Source organism: Microtus pennsylvanicus, chromosome 7 (genome assembly GCF_037038515.1).
Source record: "Microtus pennsylvanicus isolate mMicPen1 chromosome 7, mMicPen1.hap1, whole genome shotgun sequence".
NCBI classification, from domain to species: Eukaryota; Metazoa; Chordata; class Mammalia; order Rodentia; family Cricetidae; genus Microtus; species Microtus pennsylvanicus.
Window position 1 is genome coordinate 36,105,627 of NC_134585.1, and position 23,428 is coordinate 36,129,054.

The 23,428-nt window shown below is 41.0% G+C and overlaps 1 protein-coding gene across 2 annotated transcripts in view; it reads left to right on the forward strand.

Moving 5' to 3' along the window:
* Positions 1 to 23,428, forward strand: part of Bend6 (BEN domain containing 6) — a 50,617-nt gene that overhangs the window by 6,740 nt on the left and 20,449 nt on the right. The window contains exons 1-3 of one of the 2 annotated variants that reach the window (XM_075980541.1): positions 4,392 to 4,734; positions 14,512 to 14,723; positions 20,742 to 20,919. In XM_075980541.1, the coding sequence (XP_075836656.1) occupies positions 14,604 to 14,723; positions 20,742 to 20,919 (298 nt within the window). In that variant the 5' untranslated portion in view covers positions 4,392 to 4,734; positions 14,512 to 14,603. Of the gene's footprint in view, positions 1 to 4,391; positions 4,735 to 14,511; positions 14,724 to 20,741; positions 20,920 to 23,428 lie in introns of those variants that run through there. The other variant, XM_075980540.1, reaches the window with a different exon arrangement.

Consider the following 23,428-nt stretch of genomic DNA (forward strand, 5'->3'; position numbering starts at 1 on the left):
TCTCAAATTTAACAAATTTTTTAAAAAATGTGACGGCCAGTAAGATGGCTCAGCAGGTAAAATGCAATCAAATCTCTGAGAGGCCTACCTGATCTACAGAGCTAGCTCCAGGATAACCAAGGCTAAACAGAGAAACCTGTCTTGAACCACCCCCCCAAAAAAAGATAATATGGGATACCTTGGGGTGTAGTCAAGACTTGTAAATTACCCAGTTGGTAAAAGTATAATGCCTTCAAATATTGCCTCCTTGAAAACAAACAAAAATGCATAAAAATTACTCTAGCTAACAGTGTGTTATTTATAAATCACATTGGACAAGTAATCTACTTGTTCTTAGGTGAAATCTCTTTCATATGCTTATAGTGAAAGGAAAAAATCTACATCATTGGAAAGAATCTAATTGGAATAATGTAATCTTGACTACCTGGTGATTTCTAGTTACCAGAATCAGGAAGGCAATTGAGCAATGGCTCACATTTGATAAGAGTTTAGGAAGGGAAATCAGTTGTCATTTTCAGCAATATCAAATGTTCTTTTCAGCAAATATGCTCTCAAAAGGACTTCATACATATATTAGTATAATATAAACATTTAAAAATAACATAAAGGCATTATTATAAGAGAAAATGTTTCTAATAGAGTCACTTTAGATTGTACTCTTAACAGTATCAAGATCCATAATAATACTGTGGAGAAAAAAAACTGTGTCTAAACTTACAGAGTTCAAAAAAATGTCCATAGTTTGGTAGCTCAAAAACACCAGAATACTGGAACTCATCTACAATATAATACTCCACAGACACTTTTTAGGAAGGAATTATTATTATCCACAAGCAACCAGAACGCATTTATGTAGCTTCCACATTGCACAGAGGATTGAGTCATGCAGCAAAATACTGAATCATTTGGCCAGATAATTTACACACAGTTGTAGGAACTGCTGGTAGGGATTTTAAGAGCTTTTCATAAATCGAATCATGAAGCTTTTAGAGTCATAAATCAGAGTTCATTGTTATTCAGATGGAGTAAAATACCTCTACTATTTCTAAGAATGTGCAACTTACAAAGACAGTTTGAAAACTGAAATCATTTCCCGGGTAGGTTCAAGGTGAGGTTGTCATATGACTTTTGGCATCCCAATATTCTTTTTGGGGGGAGGGTTGTTATTGGTTGGTTGGCTGGTTGGTTAGAGACAGGGTCTCACTGTGTAGCTTTGCCTAGGCTGGAACTCAGTATGTAGACCAGCATAGCTTTCAATTCACAGAGATCCACTCACCTCTGCCTCCAAAGTGCTAGGATTAAAGTTATGTACCAGCATACCTGGCTCTGACATTACTAAATGAAAAAAAATAAAGAAGAGATAATATGTTCACAGTTTCATAATAAATACTATAAGTGAATATAAAATATTGATTAGTATTCATTAATTCAATTTAATATCTTCCCAATAATAAAACTACAGCCACCTTGAAATGATTATTCCTATTTTGAAATCTTTAGAATTTCCACATTCATTTTAAATTTTATTTTCTGCATTAAATATTTTATGCTATTGCAGCCATTTGTTCATTGCCTGAAAGAATAGTATCACTTAAAAAGAAAAGAAACGCTGTGTACCAAGAAAACTGCACAAGTAACTAGCGATTGTTGAAAAGCTTTTCAATAACACATAGTTTCGGAAGTTTTGAGATTATCCTAGTATTAAAAATAGCCCAAGAATCCTCAGGAACAGAAAGAAAAGTGCGTTAAAACGTCTGTATAGCCCCGGACATTGTGGAGTAGAGTAGGAAAACAAACAGCAAACACACTGATTTAGAATGTGGGAGAGTTGACATTTCAAAGCCTACAGCGCTGGCAGCCCCAGCTCTACTGTAGGAGTTCCCAGCTTGGAATCCGTAGGGAGTTTCTAGGGATCTGTGTTTATATGTGGGGGTAAAAAACCTCAGCTCCACCTACTCGTGATCTCCAGCCTTCCACCAGACACAGAATGCCATGGCTTGTACTTATGTCCCTTCCAAAGTGCATGTTGAAATTTGACTGCTGTTATGTAGTATTGGGAGGTAAAAATCTTGGAGTAGGACCCTTGGAAAGGCTTCTGTGGAGTTCATGCTCCTAGCTTAAAAGTGGGTTATCAAAGGGCAAGCTCAGCTCCTTCCTCTTTCCCTCTCTTCTTCTGCCTTGAAATGAGGCAGCAAGAGGGCTCTAACCACATGCTGACATTCTTAGACTCCACAAGTCTGTGTAAACATATATAAGTTTGTATACAGAAAGACAGACAGACAGACAGACAGATAGATATATGATAGAGATTTATCATTCTGCAGTACTGGGGAATGAACCCAGGGCCTTGCCCATTCTAGGTGAGCACACTACCCCTGAGTTATACTACAGTGCAAACCAATACAGTTCTGTTCACTGTAAAGGACCAAGCCTGTGCTGTATGCTACAGCATCACAGAATGAACTCCATTGAGAAGCTCCTCAGGCATCCTTGTAAGCCTCAGTTCTTGCTCCCTGTCACATGGCCTAGCCATCAGGCCTCCGTTTTCCATCAGCATAACTACTTTCTGTCACAACTCTATCACAAGACTTTTTATTTCACTGTGTGACGGTCAAACTCCAGATCCTCAGGTCTAGTATCCTGCGGAACCCTTATCTCTCAGTTCTACAAGTTCTGTTCCCTCCGAGTTCCCTTCTGTCTGTCCAAATAGTGAAGAGTGGACACAGTGTTCATCGCTCCAATCAGTGAAGAAGGGACACAGCGCTCATGCTTTCCCCACAGAAATGGACTTTGACTCATCGTCCCTCAAGGGCCTCGCGATGACTCCTGGGAGCCTAGTACTTTGCTTGCTGCTCTTTGCGGAAACTCCATGGCCATCTGTCATGAGATAATAATCTACCTTGAGAGGCTACTGCAGGGCTGCAGTTCCTGTCCCAGACTTCCTGTCGACTTCCAGCTGGGTAAGCTAGTCTCAGGCTGGGGAATGCTGGAGGATTCTTGAAATCTCACCACTCAGAGGCTGGAAGCAGGAAGATTGCAAGTTTCTGACCAGCTTAGGTCGTGAAATGTGATGGTCAGCACCAGTGGTCAGTTTGTGTAGATTTGGAATTGCCTAGAGGACACATCACCAGGTGTGTGTGTCAGGATATTTCCAAAGAGATTTAACAGGAGAAAGGTCTGAAGACAAGGGTCCAAGACTGAATGCATAAGGAAAAGGGAGGCCTCCTTCCTGACCGCACATTCTTGCCGCCATGTCTTCTCCACCGGGATGGACTGCATTCACTCAAACTGAGCCAAAATCAACCATTCCTGAAGTTAAATTCTTCAGATATTTTGTCACAGCAATGAAAAAGACTAATACAAGAGACCTGCCTAAATGAACCTGGGTGTTAGTGCCTGGATTACGAGTTTCACAGCACCCCAGAGGTTGGCTGGCAGAGTCGGCACGGGACAGCATACTCCAGTCTCCTTCAGTACTGAATGGCCGGCTGCCTTGATACAGATGTCCTGGTGATCATAGATAATGCTTACTGCATGCTTGCGCTTCTGCCTACATTTGTTTATTCTGTCCACACAGCAACCATGGGTTAGGGCTACACTTACGCTTACCTTACATGAGTGCCCCAGGGCTTACGATGGAAGGTATCTGCTTCTCCACCCAGGGCCGTACAGCTAGCAGGTGGAATTAGGAATTTCCTAGCCCTCCAAAACAGCCCTTCCTGTTGTGTGCTTTCATTGGCATTGCCTCCCACCCCTGCAGCTCCTCGTCTGAAGGAATTCCTTCTAGGGATTGCTGGGTGGCAGCTATTCTAGTTATTTTTAGAATAAGCTCTACCCAGGTTATTGAGGACTAAACCGGCACTCAGGAAAAGTCTCTGAAGTTTCCTGGCACACGATGTATATGGTTTCCTTTTAATTTAACTGGGAAGAAATTTTCCTAGATCACCTCTCATAAACTTTCAATCTAATGAGATCCCTTTCATTAAAATTTTATCATTTTCGTTCTGTTTCAGTCTCGTATGCCTGTTCCCATCCCTTAGGGGAATATGAATTAGCACCCCCATAGTGCTAAACCCCTTCAAAAGAACCAGGCAGACTCATCTTGGAAAGCAGTCACTGTTTATCCTCTATTTTAAAATATTTTAAAATATTTTACATGAAGTTGAGCTTCATATCAAAAGCATCTTAGGCACTGAGATTAATCAGGAGTATTCTTTTTAGTCCTCTCCAGCCTCCTCTATTTTAAAGATCCCTCCTCCTCCCACATGTTTAATCTAGCCTTATATGAGAGGAATCAGTTAATAATTAAAATATTACTGTTAATCAGCATGATGTTAATATAACAAATATGTCAACCCAAACGTGGTTCTGTTATCATCTCCACTTTACAGATGGGACAGCTCGCCCATAAAGGCCCAGCACAGAGGATACTGAGAGCCGGGGCTGCAGATCCAGATGGTTTGGTGTGGTGCGAGAGATATTCTTTATAACCCTGTGTGTGGCCCTGCTTCACCGTCTCATGTGTCTGGATGAGGTTTAGACTAGAAGATTAACACCACTCACACAAACTTCAGCTCTACTTTAAAAGAAGTTTCTACATAAGCTTTTCTACCAATTCTTACAAGGATGGGTTTCGTAGGGGCTGGCTTCTCCACAGCAGAATTAACAGCTCACAAAATCATCCTCAAAGACCACTAGTGCTGCTGGTGGCCTTGAACACTCCAGAAGCCTGAGGTTAGGTTGTTGTTTTGAATGTCTGTCCTGTCTGTTGTCCTTCCTTGCCTTTGTGTGGCTTCCTGACGTTATATACATCCCAGGAATAATGACTTACATTGCGTAACACAATATGACTTTTACCTTGTCTTTATTTCCTAAACAATACAGTATGATCGTCACACTGTTGTGCGCTTGTTTTACAAATTTTATTCCTAAATAAGGAATAAAGACAAGAAAAACATTTATCTACAAATATTCAGTCAAGACTTGACCTTTCCCTAGACATCTTTTTGTGTGATCAGTTGAACGCAAAGGTAAAACCCCGTGGGTGTGCAAAAGCACCTGTGCTCTTGATCTCCACTTTTAACCCTTTCTGGTTCTGGTTGTAGCAAGCTGTCGCAACCTTGCCAGCACTTCTGTCAGAAAGAAGTGCTCCTTCCTGACAGTCTGTCCATTTCCACTATTCTGATGAACTTATTGAAAGTAGAAAACTCTGCTCATAAATAAGTAAATGGATGTATTTTTTTTTCTTTTTTCTTATGAGTGTATTTTTCTTAATGACATCTACTTAAGAGACCAGGAAATATAACCTGTTAGGATGTATAATGTAGCTGAACATTTTATACATTTTTTTTAAATTTTAATGTTGCTTCAAGTTGGCATGAATAGTAGAATAAGAAGAGGAATTAGTAGTAGTAGATAAAGGGGGAAAGCACTTACGATGATTTATTAAGTAATTATCTGAAATACGTGTTTAGACCTAAAATATGAGAGTTTAGAAAACACAAAATTAAGGGGGACATTGATAAATGGCAAGCAGCTTTTTTCATGAATATACGTCATCAATTTAGCATAGCTGTTTCAGAGAGAACTAGCTTGTCTTATCATGTTTCGATTGATTAGATAAATTAATGATTAAGAGTTGAATTACTCCTTTTTATGCATAAGCATTGACTCTGGTATCAACATTATTACATTAGTGAATTTAAAAATTGATTTAAAAGTCATTAAAGTTGTAGAATACCCTTACTTTAAAAAAAACACATCATGATCATACCTTACTCTGAAAATTTTCAAGATGAATAAAATGTTCTACATAATAAAAAGAAATATGAAGTAGAGGACATGGCTTGTGAGTATGCCTTTCCTCTCCTTAGGCTCAACTCTACGTCTTTGTTTTGATGAATGGAGGGGGTGCAGCACTAAGTATCAGGTGGATGAGTAGTAAGGGAAGAAAAGCCAGGGATAAAATCACTACAAAATCTGGCATTTCTTAGAAAATGTTTTAGAGGCCTTGAAACCACAGAAAACTTTACTCAGGTCCTTCTGAGTTGCTTGCTCAGCTCCTGACTTTTTGTTGACGACGGATGGGAAGGATGCCATTAGGGAGCAGTTAAGAGACCTTCCTTTGTTGCTAGCCTTTGGTTTCTATGGCATCCGTATCTGCTTGTAGAAATCTCCTTGAATCCAGCCACACTGTGTAAAGAAGACAAACACAGATCGTTTAGTATTTATTTCTCTTAGTTCTCCAGCCGGGTCATGCCAGACCGTGGAAACCAGAAATACTTATGGTTTCTGTTTCTGTGAAGAGACACCATGACCACAGTAACTCTCATAAAAGAAAACATTTCATTGGGACTGGCTTACAGTTCTGAGATTTAGTTCATTATTTTCATGGTGGGAAGCAAGGCAGCAATTAGGCAGACATGGTTCTGGAGAGATAGCTGAGAGTTCTATATCTTGTTCCACAAGCAACAGGAATGAACTGTGTGTCACACTGGGTACAACTTCAGCATTGGAGACCTTGATCCCCACCCCCCACGCTCACACACAGTGACACACTTCCTCCAACAAGGTCACACTTACTCTAACAAGGCCATACCTCCTAAAAGTACTACTCCTGGGGCCTACTTTCTTTCAAATGACCACATTTCACTCCCTGGGCTCCATAGGTAGCCATATCATAATACAAAAATGCATCCCGTACAACTTCAAAAGTCCCCATGCTCTATAACAGTCTCAAACTTATTTAAAAGTCTAAAGTTCAAGCCGGGTGATGGTGGCACACGCCTTTAATCCCAGTACTCGGGAGGCAGAGGCAGGCGGATCTCTGTGAGTTCGAGACCAGCCTGGTCTACAGAGCTAGTTCCAGGACAGGCTCCAAAGCCACAGAGAAACCCTGTCTCGAAAAAACAAAACAAAACAAAAAGTCTAAAGTTCAAGTCTCTCCTGAGATTCATGCAACCTCTTAACTGTAATCCTATAAAATCAAAAAGCGGACCACATACTTCCAACATATAATGGCACAGGATATACATTACCATTCCAAAACATAGGGAAAGGAACATAGTAAGGAAATACTGAACCAAAGCAAAACCAAAAACCAGCTGGGCAAACTAAACTCTATATCTCCATGCCTGATACTGTGGTAGTTTGAATGGAATTGGCCTCCATAAGCTTATAAGGAGTGTCTCTATTGGGAGGTGTGGCCTTGTTGAAGTAGGTGTGGCCTCGTTGAAGGAAGTGTGTCACTGTGGCAGTGGGCCTTGAAGTCTTTTTTGCTTAACCTCTCTCAGTGTCACAGATACTTCCTATTGTCTTCTGATTAAGATGTAGCCAACACAAGTCCGCCTGCACGCCGCCATGCTCCTGGTCATGATGATAATGGACTGCACCTCTGAAACTGTAAGCAAGCCACCCCAATTGAATGTTTTTCTTATACGAGTTGCTAAGGTCATGGTGTCTCTTTGCAGCAATAGAAACCCTGACTAAGACAGATGTCAAAACACTCCAGATCTCCAACTCCTTTCAGCTGTGTTGATTGCAACACACTTCTTTCCCTTGGGCTGCTTCCACTCCCTGTTATCAGCTTCCTTTGGTATGCATCCCACGACTCCTGCATCTTCAACATCTTGGGGTCTCCAAGGCAACCCAGGCTTCACTTTCACAGTTTCTTGCAATGGCCTCTCTAGGCCTCCATTTAGGGACACCCCTAACACAGTCCTGGCCTCAGTGGCTTTCTTTGGTCACAGAGGAAGATTCCATAACTCCTTTCTTCTATCCTTGACTCTAAAACCAGAACCACATGGCTGAAGTTGCCAAGTTCTGTTGCTTGCTGGGACTGGATCATGGCCACCTCATTTTCCCCAGCTTTCTGTTTTCAGTGGTTACCTTTACTGTCTAAGCTTAACTGTTCTGGAACTTGTCTGTAGACCAGGTTGGCCCCAAACAGAGAGTTCTGTCTGCCTCTGCCTCCACCTCTGGAGTATAAAGGCATGTACCACCACCCCAGACTCTGAGCTTTTCTTTAATCCCTTTTCACTACCAGAAGTTTAACTGGGCATAATCTTGCCCTGAGGTCACAACTCCCTTTATTATATTTCTTACCTCTTTATCACCTTGAACTCAGGATTTAGTTCCCTTCCATTTCCTGGTGCTCCTTTTCTCCTCAAATTGTACATTTTCTATTTTCCTTGCTCAGTACTTCTTTTCATTATAAATCTTCATTAGAGTTAACTCTAGACACTTCATGATCGAGTCAATACTAAGCTGTTTTAAGATTTCCTCAGCCAACAAAATTATTCTAAAACTCTTCATTTTAGCCTCAGGCATGCTTTTCAGACAGTGGCAAAAAGCAGCCACATTCTTCACCAAAATGTCACAAGACTGGTCTCTAGGCTGCATACTAAAGTCTATCTCCTCTGAACCTCTTGAATCAGGCCCCACCCTCAGCACTACTGTCTTGCATGTTACTACTAGGATGTCCCATTGAGCCATTCTTTAATCATTCAATTACTTTTCTAATTCATAGTCCCAAAGTCCATATTCCTCCAAATAAAAAACATGGTCTGGCCTATCACTTCACTACCCCAGGCTCTGGTACCAACTTCTGTCTTAGTTAGGATTTATATTGCTGTGAACAGACACCATGAACATGGCAACTTTTTTTTTTGTTTGCTTGTTTGTTTGTTTTGTTTTTCAAGACAGGATTTCTCTCTGTAGCCCTGGTTGTCATGGAACTTGCTTTGTAGACCAGGCTAGTCTCAAACTCAAAGAGATCTGCCTGCCTCTCCTTCCTGAGTCCTGGAATTAAAGGTGTACAGTACCACTGCCCAGCAACCATGGCAACTCTTATAAAGGAAAACATTTCATTGGTGTTGGCTTACAGTTAAGAGCTTTCATCCATCATCTTCATGGTGGGGAAACATGGCAGAGTGCAGGCAGACATGGTGATGGAGAGACAGCTGAGTGCTCTACATCTTGATCCTCAGGTAACAGGAAGTGAATTCTGTGTCACGCTGGGTATAGCATGAGAATAGATGACCTCAAAACCTATCCCCTATAGTAACACACTTTCTCCAACAAGGCCACACCTCCTAATAGCCACTCTATGGGATCCATTTTCTTTCAAACCACCACACTATCCTTATTTAATACAGCAATGGTGCTGCAGTAAACAAATATTGTTGGCCTAGGCTCATTGTTGATAGCAGATGTCCACACATAGAGTACCAACAGCAGAAGGGATCTGATAACTGGTAAATAGACACCCAGGCAGCCAGAAGGTGAAAGAACCCTCCCATGTCATACCAGTTCACTAAAATTAGAAAGTTTCGATATAGACAAGTCTTTGAGACATTGACAACTAAAGACAAAGAAACATGAGGACAGTGGTGTCCCACAGGGCTGGTCACTGTGGAAATGATGCCAGCTCTGGACTAAAGTTATTGCTGGGAGAGATCATAGACACGGGAATACTCTGAAAATGTAAAGAGACTCCATAGATCAGGGACCTAGAGATAAGTTCTCCCAATTCACCGTCTTCCCTCCTTCTTCACTGCTCCCTGGAACTCCACTGGCTGAATTCAGTCCCACATGTATTTTTCTATAACTTGCAGTAAAAAAAAAAAAAGAAAGAAAGTCCCTGGCTTATGTTATTCATACAACCATATGTCGCGGGTATTATGTGGCTTTGGTTTAATTTGATCAGCTAAGTAATAACAGCTCTCTGAGGAGTCGTTACGTTTTGTAGGGAATAGAATAGCACTGCCGTGGGAATACACACGCCACGCGTGTTCAAGGAGCTTGCACCAAAGGGGAAGTTTCTAAAAGGCGAAATGGGAAGTCTTGTGTGAGATAGCTTGAAACAATAATCTGTGATTGCAACGCTCAATAACAATGGTTGTGCCAGTCAAAGACTAAGGAGGCAGCTGCTGGACAGATGTCTTGGGTAGATTTCCTGTGTGTGTGAAGCTGTGGTGACCTATGTTCAGGCTATGGTTTTGGGAGAGAATTTAAGAATCCTGTTTTCAGGCATCTGCTAATGAGTTCTTCTTCACCTTAACTCCCTGGCATTATTCCTCTATTGTTTTCTAGTTCAGACTCTACAATAGTGGCCATGAGATAATGCAAAAACTCTGTTCTTGCATGGTAAATTGTTTCGCTTATGTTGTGATAAATGCACTTTGACAGGACTGGAGAGATGGCTCAGAAGTTAAGAGCACGGGCTGCTCTTGAAGACGACCTGGGTTTGATTCCCAGCACCCACATAGAACCCCACAACTGTAACTCCAGTTCCAGGGGATCCAATACCCTCTTCTGTGCATGGGGGCACCAGGCATGCATGTGGTGTAGAGACTTATATGCAGACAAAATACATATACACATAAAATAAAAATAAAATTAATGTGCACGCTGACAAAGGTTGCCATGTTTACAATATGTAACTGTACAAATCAGTGATAGTAAATACATTCATATAGTATAGCCATTATCGTCATTATCCAGCTCCAGAATGCTCCCAACTGTCAAATCCAAATTCTTTACCCATTCAGTAATTCACAGACCAAACCTTCCCTTATTCCCCAACCCCTTCCACTCAGCATCCTACTTTCTGTCTTTGTAAATTTGCTTGCTCTGTGTACTTTGTATGAATGAAATCATGTTGTATTTGTATCTTGGGAACTAATTCCCATGCATTCACTACTCTTATGTTGCTGTGACCAAGTATCTAAGATAAACAACTTAATGGAGGTAGAATATATTTCAGCTCATGGTTTCAGAGTACCCGTTCCATGGCGAGTTAACTTACATATTTGAGCAAACAGTCGTGGCAGAGAGAATAAGTGGGCTGTGTGTGTGTGTGTGTGTGTGTGTGTGTGTGTGTGTGTAGAAATGTCTATTTAAGTCTGTTGTCCATTTTTTAATTAAATTGTTTTCTGTGCTAAGTTTTGGTTATTAATCCCTTGCCAGAGACACAATTTGGAAATATTTTCTCATATTCTGCAGTTTGCATTTTTACTCTAGCAGTGATTGATAATGAGTAGTTTTTAATTCTTCATGAATTTCTTTTTTATATTCTGTTCCTTGATGTCATAGAAAAGAAATTTCTATGAGTTGTTGCTAAATTCAGCAGTGTGTCTGTCTTAATTTTCAGAGTTTTTTCTTGAATGTGGGTATGTTTTGTTCCCCTTACTTCTTAAGAGTAAACTTGTTCTTTGGCAATTTAATACATGTATATAAGATTCTGATGGCTCTCACCCCTTCCTTCCCATACCTGGCAACCCTATTCCTCCCTACAGGTCCCTCTTCCGCATTCATGATTGGGGGGGAGGGTTCTTTTGTGATGCATTGACTTTAGCCAGGACTGTTCGTATGACCACATGTTTGGAACTATCTATTCGAGCCTGGTGGGCTCCTCAGCACGCACACAACAACTACCTCTCCCAGAGAATCCATCAGTAGGCAGTAGCTTGGCAGGGAAGGGCGGCCCTTGAAGCCATCCCCAGTGCGTGATTGACGTTTGACCATCCCAGCCTTCTGCAAGCCCAAGGGAGGCAACTGCCAATGCTGTGAGATCATGTTTGCAATGGCTATGTTTTGCCCTGAAGACAGCATTCCACAGCTTCTACTTTCCAGCTCTTACGCTCTTTCCTTTTCCCCAGGGCCTTCGCAGGAGTAGGTTAAAAGGAATGTCTAGGTTTCAGCTCTCAACTATAACTTGTTCTCAGCAACTAGCTCAGTGATGCGTCTCTGCCTTCACCACGACATTCACTGCAAAGACAAATTTCTCTGACCAAGTCTGGGTATAAACCTGAGTGTCTAGAGTGTTAGTTTGGTACCATGTCAATTTAATTAAACAACAGTAATGAGACCCCATATGCCCCACAGGCCTATAAAATTCCGCAACCATGTTTCTTTCTGACAAGGTTTATTTATGTTATTACGTTATTAATTCTCCAGAGGAGTGGGCCTCAGCTTAAATCCAAACAGAGCAGTTTGGGGGAGTTGGTTTGGTTTTTGTTTTCTTTTTTTTTTTTTTTCAAATAAATGCCTAACCTTAGCTTGGCTTGTTTTTAGACAGCTTTTCTTAACTTAAATAACCCATCTACCTTTTGTCTCTGAGCTTTTACCTTTCTCTATTCTATATACCTTTCTTCCTTTCCTTCTTACGCCATTGCTGGTTGCATGGCTGGATGACTGACTGGCCGCTGGTGTCCTCCCCTTAATCTTCTTCCCTCTTATTTATTCTCTCTGCATGGCAGCCCCACCTGTCCCCCTGCTGCCTAGCTATTGGCTGTTCAGTTCTTTATTAAACCAATCAGGTGATTTAGGCAGGCAAAAGAACACAACTTCACAGAGTTAAACAAATGCAACATAAAAGAATGCAACACATGTCTGTACCATTTAGCAAGTTTTCCACAGCATGAACGAATGTAACACATCTTAAAATAATATTCCACAATAGTTGGATACCCCCATAAAAATCATGGCACTCGGGCTGGGCGGTGGTAGCGCACACCTTTAATCCCAGCACTCGGGAGGCAGAGGCAGGCGGATCTCTGTGAGTTCGAGACCAGCCTAGTCTACAAGAGCTAGTTCCAGGACAGGCTCCAAAGCCACAGAGAAACCCTGTCTCGAAAAACAAAACAACAACAAAAATCATGGCGCATCTTGCCCAACAGGGGGACTTTGGAGTTTGTAGGGTTCAAGGCTGGGTAAAACTGTCAGTGCCTTTTCTCTCTAAGCACCCTCTGTAGTTCCTTCAGGTCCCAGAGAAGCTAGTCAGTGTGGGCCAGGGGCGGGGGGGGGCAACTCTGAACTGATCACTGGCTTGATTTCTCTACATCTTGGAACAAGGTATGTAGAATTTTCAGAATAGAGTCTTATCATCTGTTTCTGATGGGCAACCAAAAGGAATGGCAAGAACCAGTATTCTGCTATCTCTTCTCCAGTGTGCATTTTTTCCCTCATTATGAAAACGCAGGCAACTCTGCTTCCATCGTCTTATATTTGGCCCCTCTTTCTATGCCATTGATCTAAGTGTCTGCTTTGCACCGGTGCCATGCTGTTTCTATTATTATGGGTTTGTAGTATAATTTGGAATCAAGTATAGTAGCACCACTAATAGCATTCTTGTATTTCAGGATTGTTTTGGTCATGGATTGTCTTTGTGTTTCCATGGGAATTGTTGGATTAATTTCCTATTTTTGTGAAGAGTGGAGTTGATGTCTAGATGGATTGCATTGAATCTGTAGATTGCTTTTCATAAAATGTCCATTTTCCAATGTTGATTCTTCTAATCCCTGAGCATGGGAAGTCTCTCCATCTTCTAGTGTTAGATTGAGATTGAGAAAAATTTCAGGATTTTAAAGTGTTTACTTGTAGAGGTCTTTCACTTCTTACTTAAGTTTGTTCCAAGGCAATATTTTTTTCTTGTTTTGTTTTTGTTGTTTTGTTTTGGATTAAGAATAGGATTTTCTCCCAGTTTTTTTTTTGTATGTTTGTCCTCAGCATGACTTTTTAATGGGAATATCTTTTTAAATTTATTTATTTTACATCCTAGCTGCAGTTTTCCCTCCCTCCTCTCCTCCAAGTCCTTCCCCCACAACCCCTCTTTGTTCTCACACTCCAAACCACTCCTCTTTCATCGCTGTCTAGGAAAGGGTAGGTCACCCATGATTTTTGTATCATAATTTCATATACTGTCAACTTACTGAAGATGTTTATCAACTGTAGGGGCTTTATGGTGAAGTCTTTAGGATCTCAGTGTATAGAATCATATCATGTAGGCATAGACTGCCCTTTCATTTCCCAGCTGCCTGGACCCGAATAATCACACAGAAACTATATTAATTACAATGCTGTTTGGCCAAATAGCTTAGGCATCTTTCTAGCTAACTCTTAACATCTTAAATTAACCCATCTTACTGTGTCACCCAGGCTGGCCTTGAACACAAGATCCTCCTGTCTTCATCTCTGAAATGCTAGCATTACGGGTGTGAACCCCCATGCCCAACTATAATGTTATCTTGAAAACTCCACTCTTTCGGAGATAGATAGATAGATAGATAGATAGATAGATAGATAGATAGATAGATAGATAGATAGATAGAGCCAACAATACAATGGAGTTGTACTCCATGTTTATTATGAATTTTGTGAATAAAAATTTTGAGTAATGTATTTGCTAGTACAGTAATTCGATAAACAAAATGTTACCATTTGCTCAATAATCCACATGTTTCATGAAGATCCATATGCACAATCTCTTTTGAAAGTTTTATTATTTATAATTAAACACTTATGAAAACAAACCAATTAAAGCAGATACTGTAAAGATGAAGTGAGACCTAATGTGCTGCCCCAGCTACACACAGTCAAGGCTAAGTCTCGGCTCTGCAGCCTTGCTTCCTGGGACTTCAGAGTTGTCGGGAAGCATCCTGTGGGGGCCTGAACTGGGAGCACGCGGAAGCAGCGGCATGATGCACCCTCTGTTGTGTTTTTGTTTTTAAGGAGAAGCATTGGCTGCATGCAGAAGAGCAGCACCTATATGGGAGTCTCTGCCTTCGACGGTTTCAGAAAGCTTTCGCTGACTAACTGAGAAGATGCAGAAGATCTTGCAGACAGATGAAATTACCGATAACCAAGTTCTTAGGAAAAGGAAGAGGAAACGGACAGAGACAGCGAACTCAGAGAATGCAAATAGTGCCATGGATAAAGCACAGGTTGGTTTTCTCTTGCTTTGGTTTAGTCTTCTTATCTAGCTCAAGCATAGTCTACAATGCCTACAATTGCTTCTCAGTACTTTCTCCCCTTTCCTGGTAATTTGTGTTTATTCTTTATTCAACTGAGAGAATATAGCTTCTCTCAAGTAAAGCTTGGGTTGGAAACACAGTCAATAGGCACTGTCCCTACTTCATTTCAGCCAGGACCAAATGTCATTGTTCAAATTCTGTTTGCTGTTCTATACAACAAAAGATCATCAAACTGTGTCTGAAAATATTTTTCCTCACTAGACGCTTTGTGGAAACTGGTGGTTTCTTTATTAAGACATTGTCTTTGCTCTCTGTTTAGAACCTAGATCATGGTCGCCCTCCTTATCCCTTTCCCTTCCTATACTTTGGACAGCTAATTGACATGTTCATTCTCTATTTTGATTTATATGTCTTCATACAACTACACACTTATACATGTTTCCCCATACAGCATGTTATATTTCCATGTTAATTTTTAAACATTGCACTCTCCTAACAAATGTTTTGAGAGTGCACAGTGGTGTCTGCCTCGTATCCCCGTCTCTGACCCACTCTGTTCATACCCCTCCCTCCCACTACCGCTTTTGCAGCCTCCCTACATTTCTTGCCTACAACAAAACGTAGCTTACCACACACACCGCTCTGCACTTTGCCCTTCTACTTACCATTTGAAGATATTCCCGCTGACAGACTACCTTTCTTTTCCCCAGCTCTGTTATCCTCCTGTCTAAAGGCACCGTCCTCCAGGTAGCTATCACATGTGGAGTGGTTTTCAACATTCTTCCTATTGCCAGGCAGTTCGCACTGTAAAATGCTATCTTCATAGCAGTTGGTGGCACATGGATATCATTATCTAAGTCTTAATTTGCTTCTGATTTTTTCAATAGGCAGTGCATCTTCCAAAAATTGTTTATATGACTTCATATTATGAGATACATATAACTCATAAAACATGTTCTGTCAAGAAAGAAATTCACATTGCTATCAGCTTCTATAGTTATCCATCTTCGTTTTTTGTTTTTAGGGCTAGAACCACTAAAATCCATTGATCTGTACAACTACACCCTACCGGTGATCTCTGTTTGAAATGCCTAGGAGGCTGAGTGGTGGCTTAGAGTTGTGCGTCTGTTTCTGTTCGTTTGCCTAGACGTCATAAGACTGGATTAAATTCATTTGTGATTAACTCCAAGTCACCAATAATGCACTGGTGTCACATTGAAAAAAGAAATAAAGGCACTTCCCCTTCGAGTGATTTAACCAAGAGGAAGTCCAGATTTGGAGTCTCTGCTTCGTGCTCCCTATGTCTGCATGTTGTCTGAGCCTGAAGGCTGTCATGTTGATCTGTCCCTGTGTCTGTCTGTCCTGTCTTTGGGCACCTGTGTTCTCTGTGTGTGCCTGTCTGTGTATGTCTGTTGTGTGGCTGTGGTGTTACTGTCCCTGATAAAGGGCTTGCTCTATCTTTACTAAACAGCATAGAAAGCATCTCACAAATAAGAAATGGGACACTTTACAGGAATCTTCAACAGATTTTGACAAGGGATTAAGTTACTGGCTCCAACTGATCTTGACTGACCCAGACAACAAACAGTACTACATTGTTTATCAGCCAATATCCGTAACCTTTCAACCTTTGTGGTAGATTTTAGAAAGCTGCTTTCTACCTCTGTATTGGCTGCCTTCTGGAAATGATACACATGCATTCTCCAGGTCAGAGGCATGGAAGAGTAGATAATTGAAGATGACAGCTATGCATTAGGTTAGGTAGGGAAATCCAAGGCAAGTAAGGTTGACTGTTACATTGTTCTCTTAAACACAGTTATGTTTTGTTTTGTTTTGTTTTAAGGCTGAGTAGACAGTAGGGTCTTTAGTCTTTAATCTGTAATCTTTTTTAGTCTTTGGTCTCAAGGTATATTATTAACTCTGACTGTGAGGTCCAGCAAAAGCTTCAGTCTGGTAGAATGAAAGAGGTATTTTCACAAAATTTTATTGCCACATAAGATGGTTTTCTGAAGGTTCACCCCATAGTCAACATGCCAGGGGCAGCGAATAGTCCTTTTTCCATTTATACTTTCTTATCATTATCAGTATTAATATTATCAGTATCAGTATTAATATCAACACTTCTGATTTTCATCAGCTATCTTATTGAAATTTGCTAGTGTGGGCTTGAAACTGCTCAGGACTAAAATAGGCTCATGTTCTTGGGGCCAGTATGGTGCTGTCTTTGGCACTTTGCTGTCCTCAAAATCTTAATAGTTTTCCAGACTACATAATTCTGTTTGTTTCCATTGCAATTCACTCCAACCAGAGATCTTATTTGGCCCAAGATCTTGGGCCGGAAAGTCCTCTTCTTTTATTATTGCATCTGTAGCTAGCTTCTTTTCTCTCCAATTTATAACAGTAACTAAGAGGCCTTATGAAACAAAATACTTGAAGGTATGCCTTGACTCCGAAGCATCTCATTGGGCTGGATACCATCATCAGAGATCACAGAGCAAGACTCTTGAGCAAACCAAAGTGAAAGTCTACACTGTTGACCTGGGGAATTGTGGGCCGTTTTTCCAATTTTGACAGTTAACATTACTTGGTAGCTGCACTGTGTTGAAGATTCTCACACTGTTGATCCATCTTCCTCAGCTCACAACTTTGTGTCTAACAGCTGCTAATGTTTTCAGGAAAAGGAAATTCAGGCAGGAAGCTTTTCATTCCTTTAAGTTTGTGAACCAACAATGGCACATATTGTTTCTGATCATGTAGGAACTTAGGTGTAACCACAGTGAGGAGCATAGGAGTCTGGGAAATGAAGTCTTTAGCTGAGAGTTGCGTGTCCTTCTCAATGCCTGTTTCCATGAAGAAGTGAGAAAGCATAGCTACTTAGACATAGTGAGCACTCTCTTCCTCCACCAACTTTTCTTTGGGGCTCTGGCTCTGTGACATACATATTTATGTGTTTATGATACTTGAATATACATAACAGAAATCATAAAAAAAGTGTGGTGACATTTTCCCATGACTGTTCTCATCGGGCTTTCGATTCTCTATCCCTGCTTGGTAAGATCAAACCAAACCCAAACCAAACAATAAAACCTAGTCTTCTCTTTCACCATGGAGGATTCCTTTTGAGCTGTTGTTTCACTATTTGAGTCACTTCAAGATCTAAGCTTCGATCAGCTCTACATTCTTACCCTCCCCCATGCCACTGTTTTCATTGAGAATTGATCCAGGTTTGGGGAAGGTTTGCATGTCATCTCAACATTTTGGGAGGGACATATCTCTTCTACCAAAGTTCTCAATGTCCCTGACTGGTCCCTAGGTATCCATTAGTGTTCCTGATGGGCCCACCCTTTGAGGACTTTTGGGGGGATTCTGTTGCCTCTACCCCCAGACTTTGGCAGCTTGGCACCCATAGCTACCTTCCACAAGACCCTGGCACTTTGTGTAGTCTCTGACTACGTGCTCTCTTTTATCAATTCCCCCAAACCGCTGACCAGGACATGAGGACCTTCTGGATTTTCTTGCTGTTTTACATTAGGTCTGGAGAGTCAAGATGCCAGTTTTCAGCACAAGTGCTCTGTCCTGACAGTAGACATGGATTGTCTTCAGATTCTCACCATCATTACTCTTGCTTCAGTTGGAAGTCTTGGGCATGTTTTCCTGTATGCACACACAGATCTGGGCATCATTTGCAAGAGCACAGGGGAGATAATGTTTAAATGTCATAAGATAATATTACAGTGCTTTCCAAAGTAGTGTGCCAAGTTCTCTTCCTACAGCAGCATTTAGAGAATTTCAATGATCCATGCTTACTCTGCTCAGATTTGTCAGCTTCACTAGGTTTTGCCCAAATGATAGCTGATGGTGATTTTGACCTTTTCTCTGCTCACCAATGGGATTGAATATCTCTGCGTCTACTGATGAACCATATACATTTTTTTTACTCTGTAAAATGCCCCTTAATATCATTTGCCCATTTTTCCATTAAGTTGCTGTTTTGATTAACAATACTGCAATTATCATATTATAACTAATTTTCCATTGGTTCTTACTGTCTTTTTTCTTGTTTAGTGTGCCTTATGAATAGATATCCTTTATTGATATGGTAATCAGAGATTTTATGTCTAAGAAATGCCCACTCCAAGTTTAAAATATTTACATTTATATATGCTCATGCTTCTTGTATAATTTTTGAATTTTGCTTTTGATATATAAATTCTTAATCCATCTGCAGGGATTTGCACATAGGGGTGTGTGAGTATGCGTGTGTGTGTGCACACCTATGTAAGCACATACATATGGGTGTATGTGTATGTGTGAGAGAGAATATGTATGTGTGTGTGGTAGTACATGCATATGTGTTTAGAATGAGGCAGAACTCCATTTCTTTACCTGTTTTTACAAGGCTAAATGAGCGAGCATTCCAGCATCCTTGGTGGAGCAGATCTCTTCCCTGGTGAGCTTCCAGCCTGCTCTGTCATACATCACAGTTCTCAGTCTCAGACATCTATTTTTTAACCACTCTATTCTATTTCTTGGTATGGTTGTCTACCTTTGTATCAGCACCAAACTGAATTGTTCTGAATTTTTAATAACACCTTGAATTTGGAGAGGAAGTCTCAATTTCTGATATCTTTAAGAACTCTTTTGATATTCTTGCCTGTTGTGTTTACAAACGTTATAGTCAATTTTTACCTTTTCATTGGAATTGCATTACTTAGCAGAGTTCCACTGGAGGAGAATCAGTATTTTTACTTATGGCCTTTCGTCTCAGAACTTTTCCTTCTACGTCGAGGGCATGTTTCAGTAATGGATTTTGTTTTCCTCATAAAGAGTTTGTTCTTGGGCTGGAGAGATGGCTCAGTGGTTAAGAGCATTGCCTGCTCTTCCAAAGGTCCTGAGTTCGATTCCCAGCAACCACATGGTGGCTCACAACCATCTGTAATGGGGTCTGGTGCCCTCTTCTGGCCTGCAGGGATACAGACAGAATATTGTATACATAATAAATAAATATTTAAAAAAAAAAAAAGAGTTTGTTCTTTTTTGCTATTCATTAATGACACCTATGCTCAAAGCAAAATACAAGCACAAACGTAAAAGACTTAGACTCTAAGACTGGAAAAAAAGTCAAGGCGTTCTACAATAATGTACTTGTCGGACTTTTTCCTTGTAGCCCTGGAGGTGACTCCCAGGGTCTTCACATGCTCAGCATGAGCTCCTTCCTGGCTTTTACTCACTGGGATATTTTACGGAAGTCTAAACTGCATACAGAAAAACACACATATCAAAACTGTGGTTCCATGAGTTTCTACAAGATGACTATATATATCTAGAGAATTATATGGTCACCCTTACACTGAGAGACTCTCACACCTGTACATTACCCCGCCCTATGCTTGTGTGACTACTGTCTTTACAATACGTCAGTATGTAGCATCTCTTTTGTTCCTCATCATCTGTAGCTGATATACAGAGCAAGAATTTGCTGTCAGCTTGTTAAGTTTCCTCTAAAAAAAAAAAAAAGACAAGGTTGTTTCTTTTCTGTTTGGCCCAAACTGGCCTGGAGCTCACTCTGTACTCTGTATCTCAGGCTGACCTCCCATCTCCACCACCAAAGTCCTGGCATTAAAGACTGGTCCCCCTGTGATGGCATACTAACCCAGATGAAGAAAATAAGTCAGATTTTGAAGTACTTAGCGCAAGGCAGGTACCATCTCAGAGGAGCCCAGGTTTGAACCGTGGCCTTGCTATGACTCCCTCATTATATAATCTTCTGGTTTTTTTTCACTGGTTAGGCAGAAAGTCAAAATCCTGGCTTCTACTTGAAGATGATCATGAACATTTTTCCCATCATTTCCTGAGTTCTGGAAGGCAGAGGACAAAGCTGGGGTCACACACTGTAGAAACCGCATGTGGGAATGGGCATCCATGGGTTTAGGTAGCTTTGGCATACAGAGCATGGGGTGACTGTTAAAGGAACTGTCTTGTTTTTAGAGAGACCCATATTCAGGAAATGCCTTCCTGCCTGGCGAGAGCTCCAGTGATGACGAAACCCCCTTAGCAGAACTGTCCAAGGAGGAACTTTGTACCAAAATCAAAAACCTGAAGGAGAAACTAACGAACATCCGGAAGGAAAACAGTCGGCTTCGACAGTCTTTGGTCATGCTACAAGGTAAACCTTAAAGGGATTGGCATTTTAGATAAACAGGACAATATGTGATTGGTGCAAAATATTGTATTACTGCAGATCAGTAGTTAAAAATGGAAAAGAAAATCAGTTCCTGAGAGAGCTGAAAAATGACATTGTAAGAAATCAGTCGATAGCAAAATTTAAATATGGAAAGCATCCAATTATTGCACACGTAATTTAGATTAGCTTCCAGTGTCCCAAATCTTGTAATCATTTAGAAAGGTTCAACAGATATTTACTGAACTTAAGCTATTTACATACTGAGCCCCAGAAGGAAACAAAAGCTAGTCCAACCAAACACATATGCCATAGTGTCCAGACGGACTTGCTCTGCCTCTCTGGTCAGGAAGACTCTAGAGAATGGGACTGCTTTTTGTTGCTGTTGTTGTTGTTTTATTTTGTTTTGGTTTTGGTTTTTCGAGACAGGGTTTCTCGGTGTAGCTTTGGAGCCTGTCCTGTCACTAGCTCTTGTAGACCAGGCTGGCCTCGAACTCACAGAGATCCGCTTGCCTCTGCCTCCTGAGAGCTGGGATTAAAGGCATGCGCCACCGCCCGGCTCAAGAGTGGGACTACTGTGATCGACTTTGAGCCAATGGTCCCACGGGTTGCACATGAGCTTTTGTGTCAGGAACAGTGACTTAAGAATGACTCCAGTCAATTAAAAAAGAAAAAATACAACAACACACATACACACACACAAAAAAGAATACCTAGTTTAGAAGCAAATAGAAGAGAAGGATCAGACTAAGGAAATTAAAAACAAACAAACAAACCTGGCTTGATGCTTTTCTTTTTTTCTGTAGGATCCGTGTTGGTGTTCCACTTTATTTTATAGTGATGGTGTTCTTTGAGTATTTGGTATATGTATACAATGTGTTATGATCATACCCACCTTCGTTTCCTCCCTTCAGATCCTGGCGGGCCCTTCCCACCTACCGCCCCCATTCATACTCAGTTTTCAGGAGTGAAAGCTTTCGGTCATGGTTCAGCACTGCGTGCCTTTTAAATTACAAGCTCCCTGGCAGCTATCTCCTCAGCATCGTGGTGTGCAACCCCAAATACACAGAGCATTTGACAGTGTGCTTCTGTGTACAGAACTGGTACAGGTGGTACAAGAAGGGGGGGCAGCTAGCAGGAGGTGTCACAGCCATTCAGACTAGCCTGATAGCACCTACTCCAGGATAGTAAGTGGGAATAAAGTCTGTCATTCCAAAGAAGGCTGGGGACAGACAGGAGGATAGAGCTGGGCAGGCGTGAAGTCAGAGACTGACAGAAATGAGTCACTTTAGCCTGAGATAAATATCAAATTTAATATTAAATTTATCCTTAAGTACAACAAGCCACATGTGAGCAGAGGATGTTTATTCCACTAAGTGTTAGCCCTTTAGTTCTTTACTTTAAAGACTGCAATTTTATAATTGTTTTCTTTTGGTGACGTTTTTAGAGAACAGATTCTTTGCTTTAATGTAATCTGTTCTAGAGGTTTGAAAGTGCTCAAAATCAAAGACAAAACATCAGAATAACTTGCTGGCGGAGCACTGATTTAGGGTTATACACTATGATTTCACATCTATTCACTAGCTATAGCACATTGGTGTGTCCTCTTTTTTTGCCCTTTCCCCCAGATTCCACTTCCTCGTCTACAAGATGAGGTCAATATGTTGTTTCCTTGTTACTATGGGAATTTGGATAAAATAAAGATAACTTCTCTACCCAATGCCTGGCACAAGCTGGGAGATTCAGGAATGGTAGCTTACTATTGCCCTCATCTGTTGTTGGTTTGTTTTTGTTTCATTGACCACAGAACCAGAAAGAAAGGGGGGGGGAGGGAGGGAAGGAGGAACAAAAAAGAAAACTGTAGTGGGCTGAAGAGACAACTTAGTAGTTAAGAGCACTGACTGCTCCTATAGAGGCCCCAGGTTCAATTCTCAGTACATACGTAGAGGCTCAAAGCTGTCTGTAACTCCAGTTCCAGGGGATCCAATGCCCTTTTCTGGCCTCTGAACACCAAGCACACATGTGGTACAGACATACATGCAGGCAAACACTCATACACATAAGATGTAAAAATAAATAAAAATCAAACTTTTAAGTCATTTGATTCTCCACCTTCTGCCCTATTTTCCTCCAAAACTCATGGGAAACTGGCTTAAATTGGACGTGTAATCTCAGCATGTAAGAGGCAGAAGCAGGAAGACCAGGTCAGTGTCATCTTTGGCCACATTGAGATGCTGTCTCAAAAAGAAAAAAAAAACTTTTCAATTGCATTAGTCCTATCTGGTGATTCTTTTACTAGTTCCTTGGTCACTGGAGGGCTCTGTTCAGAAGTTCTTGCCAACCCCAATATCTTGAGAAGTGTTCCCTCTCCTCTGTTTTCCTATTGCAATTTCAGCATTTTGGATTTTAGCTTGAGGTATTTAATTCACCTTGAGTTTATTTTTGTGCATGGTAAGAGTTAAGGACCTAATTTCATTGTGCTGTCTTGGAACCC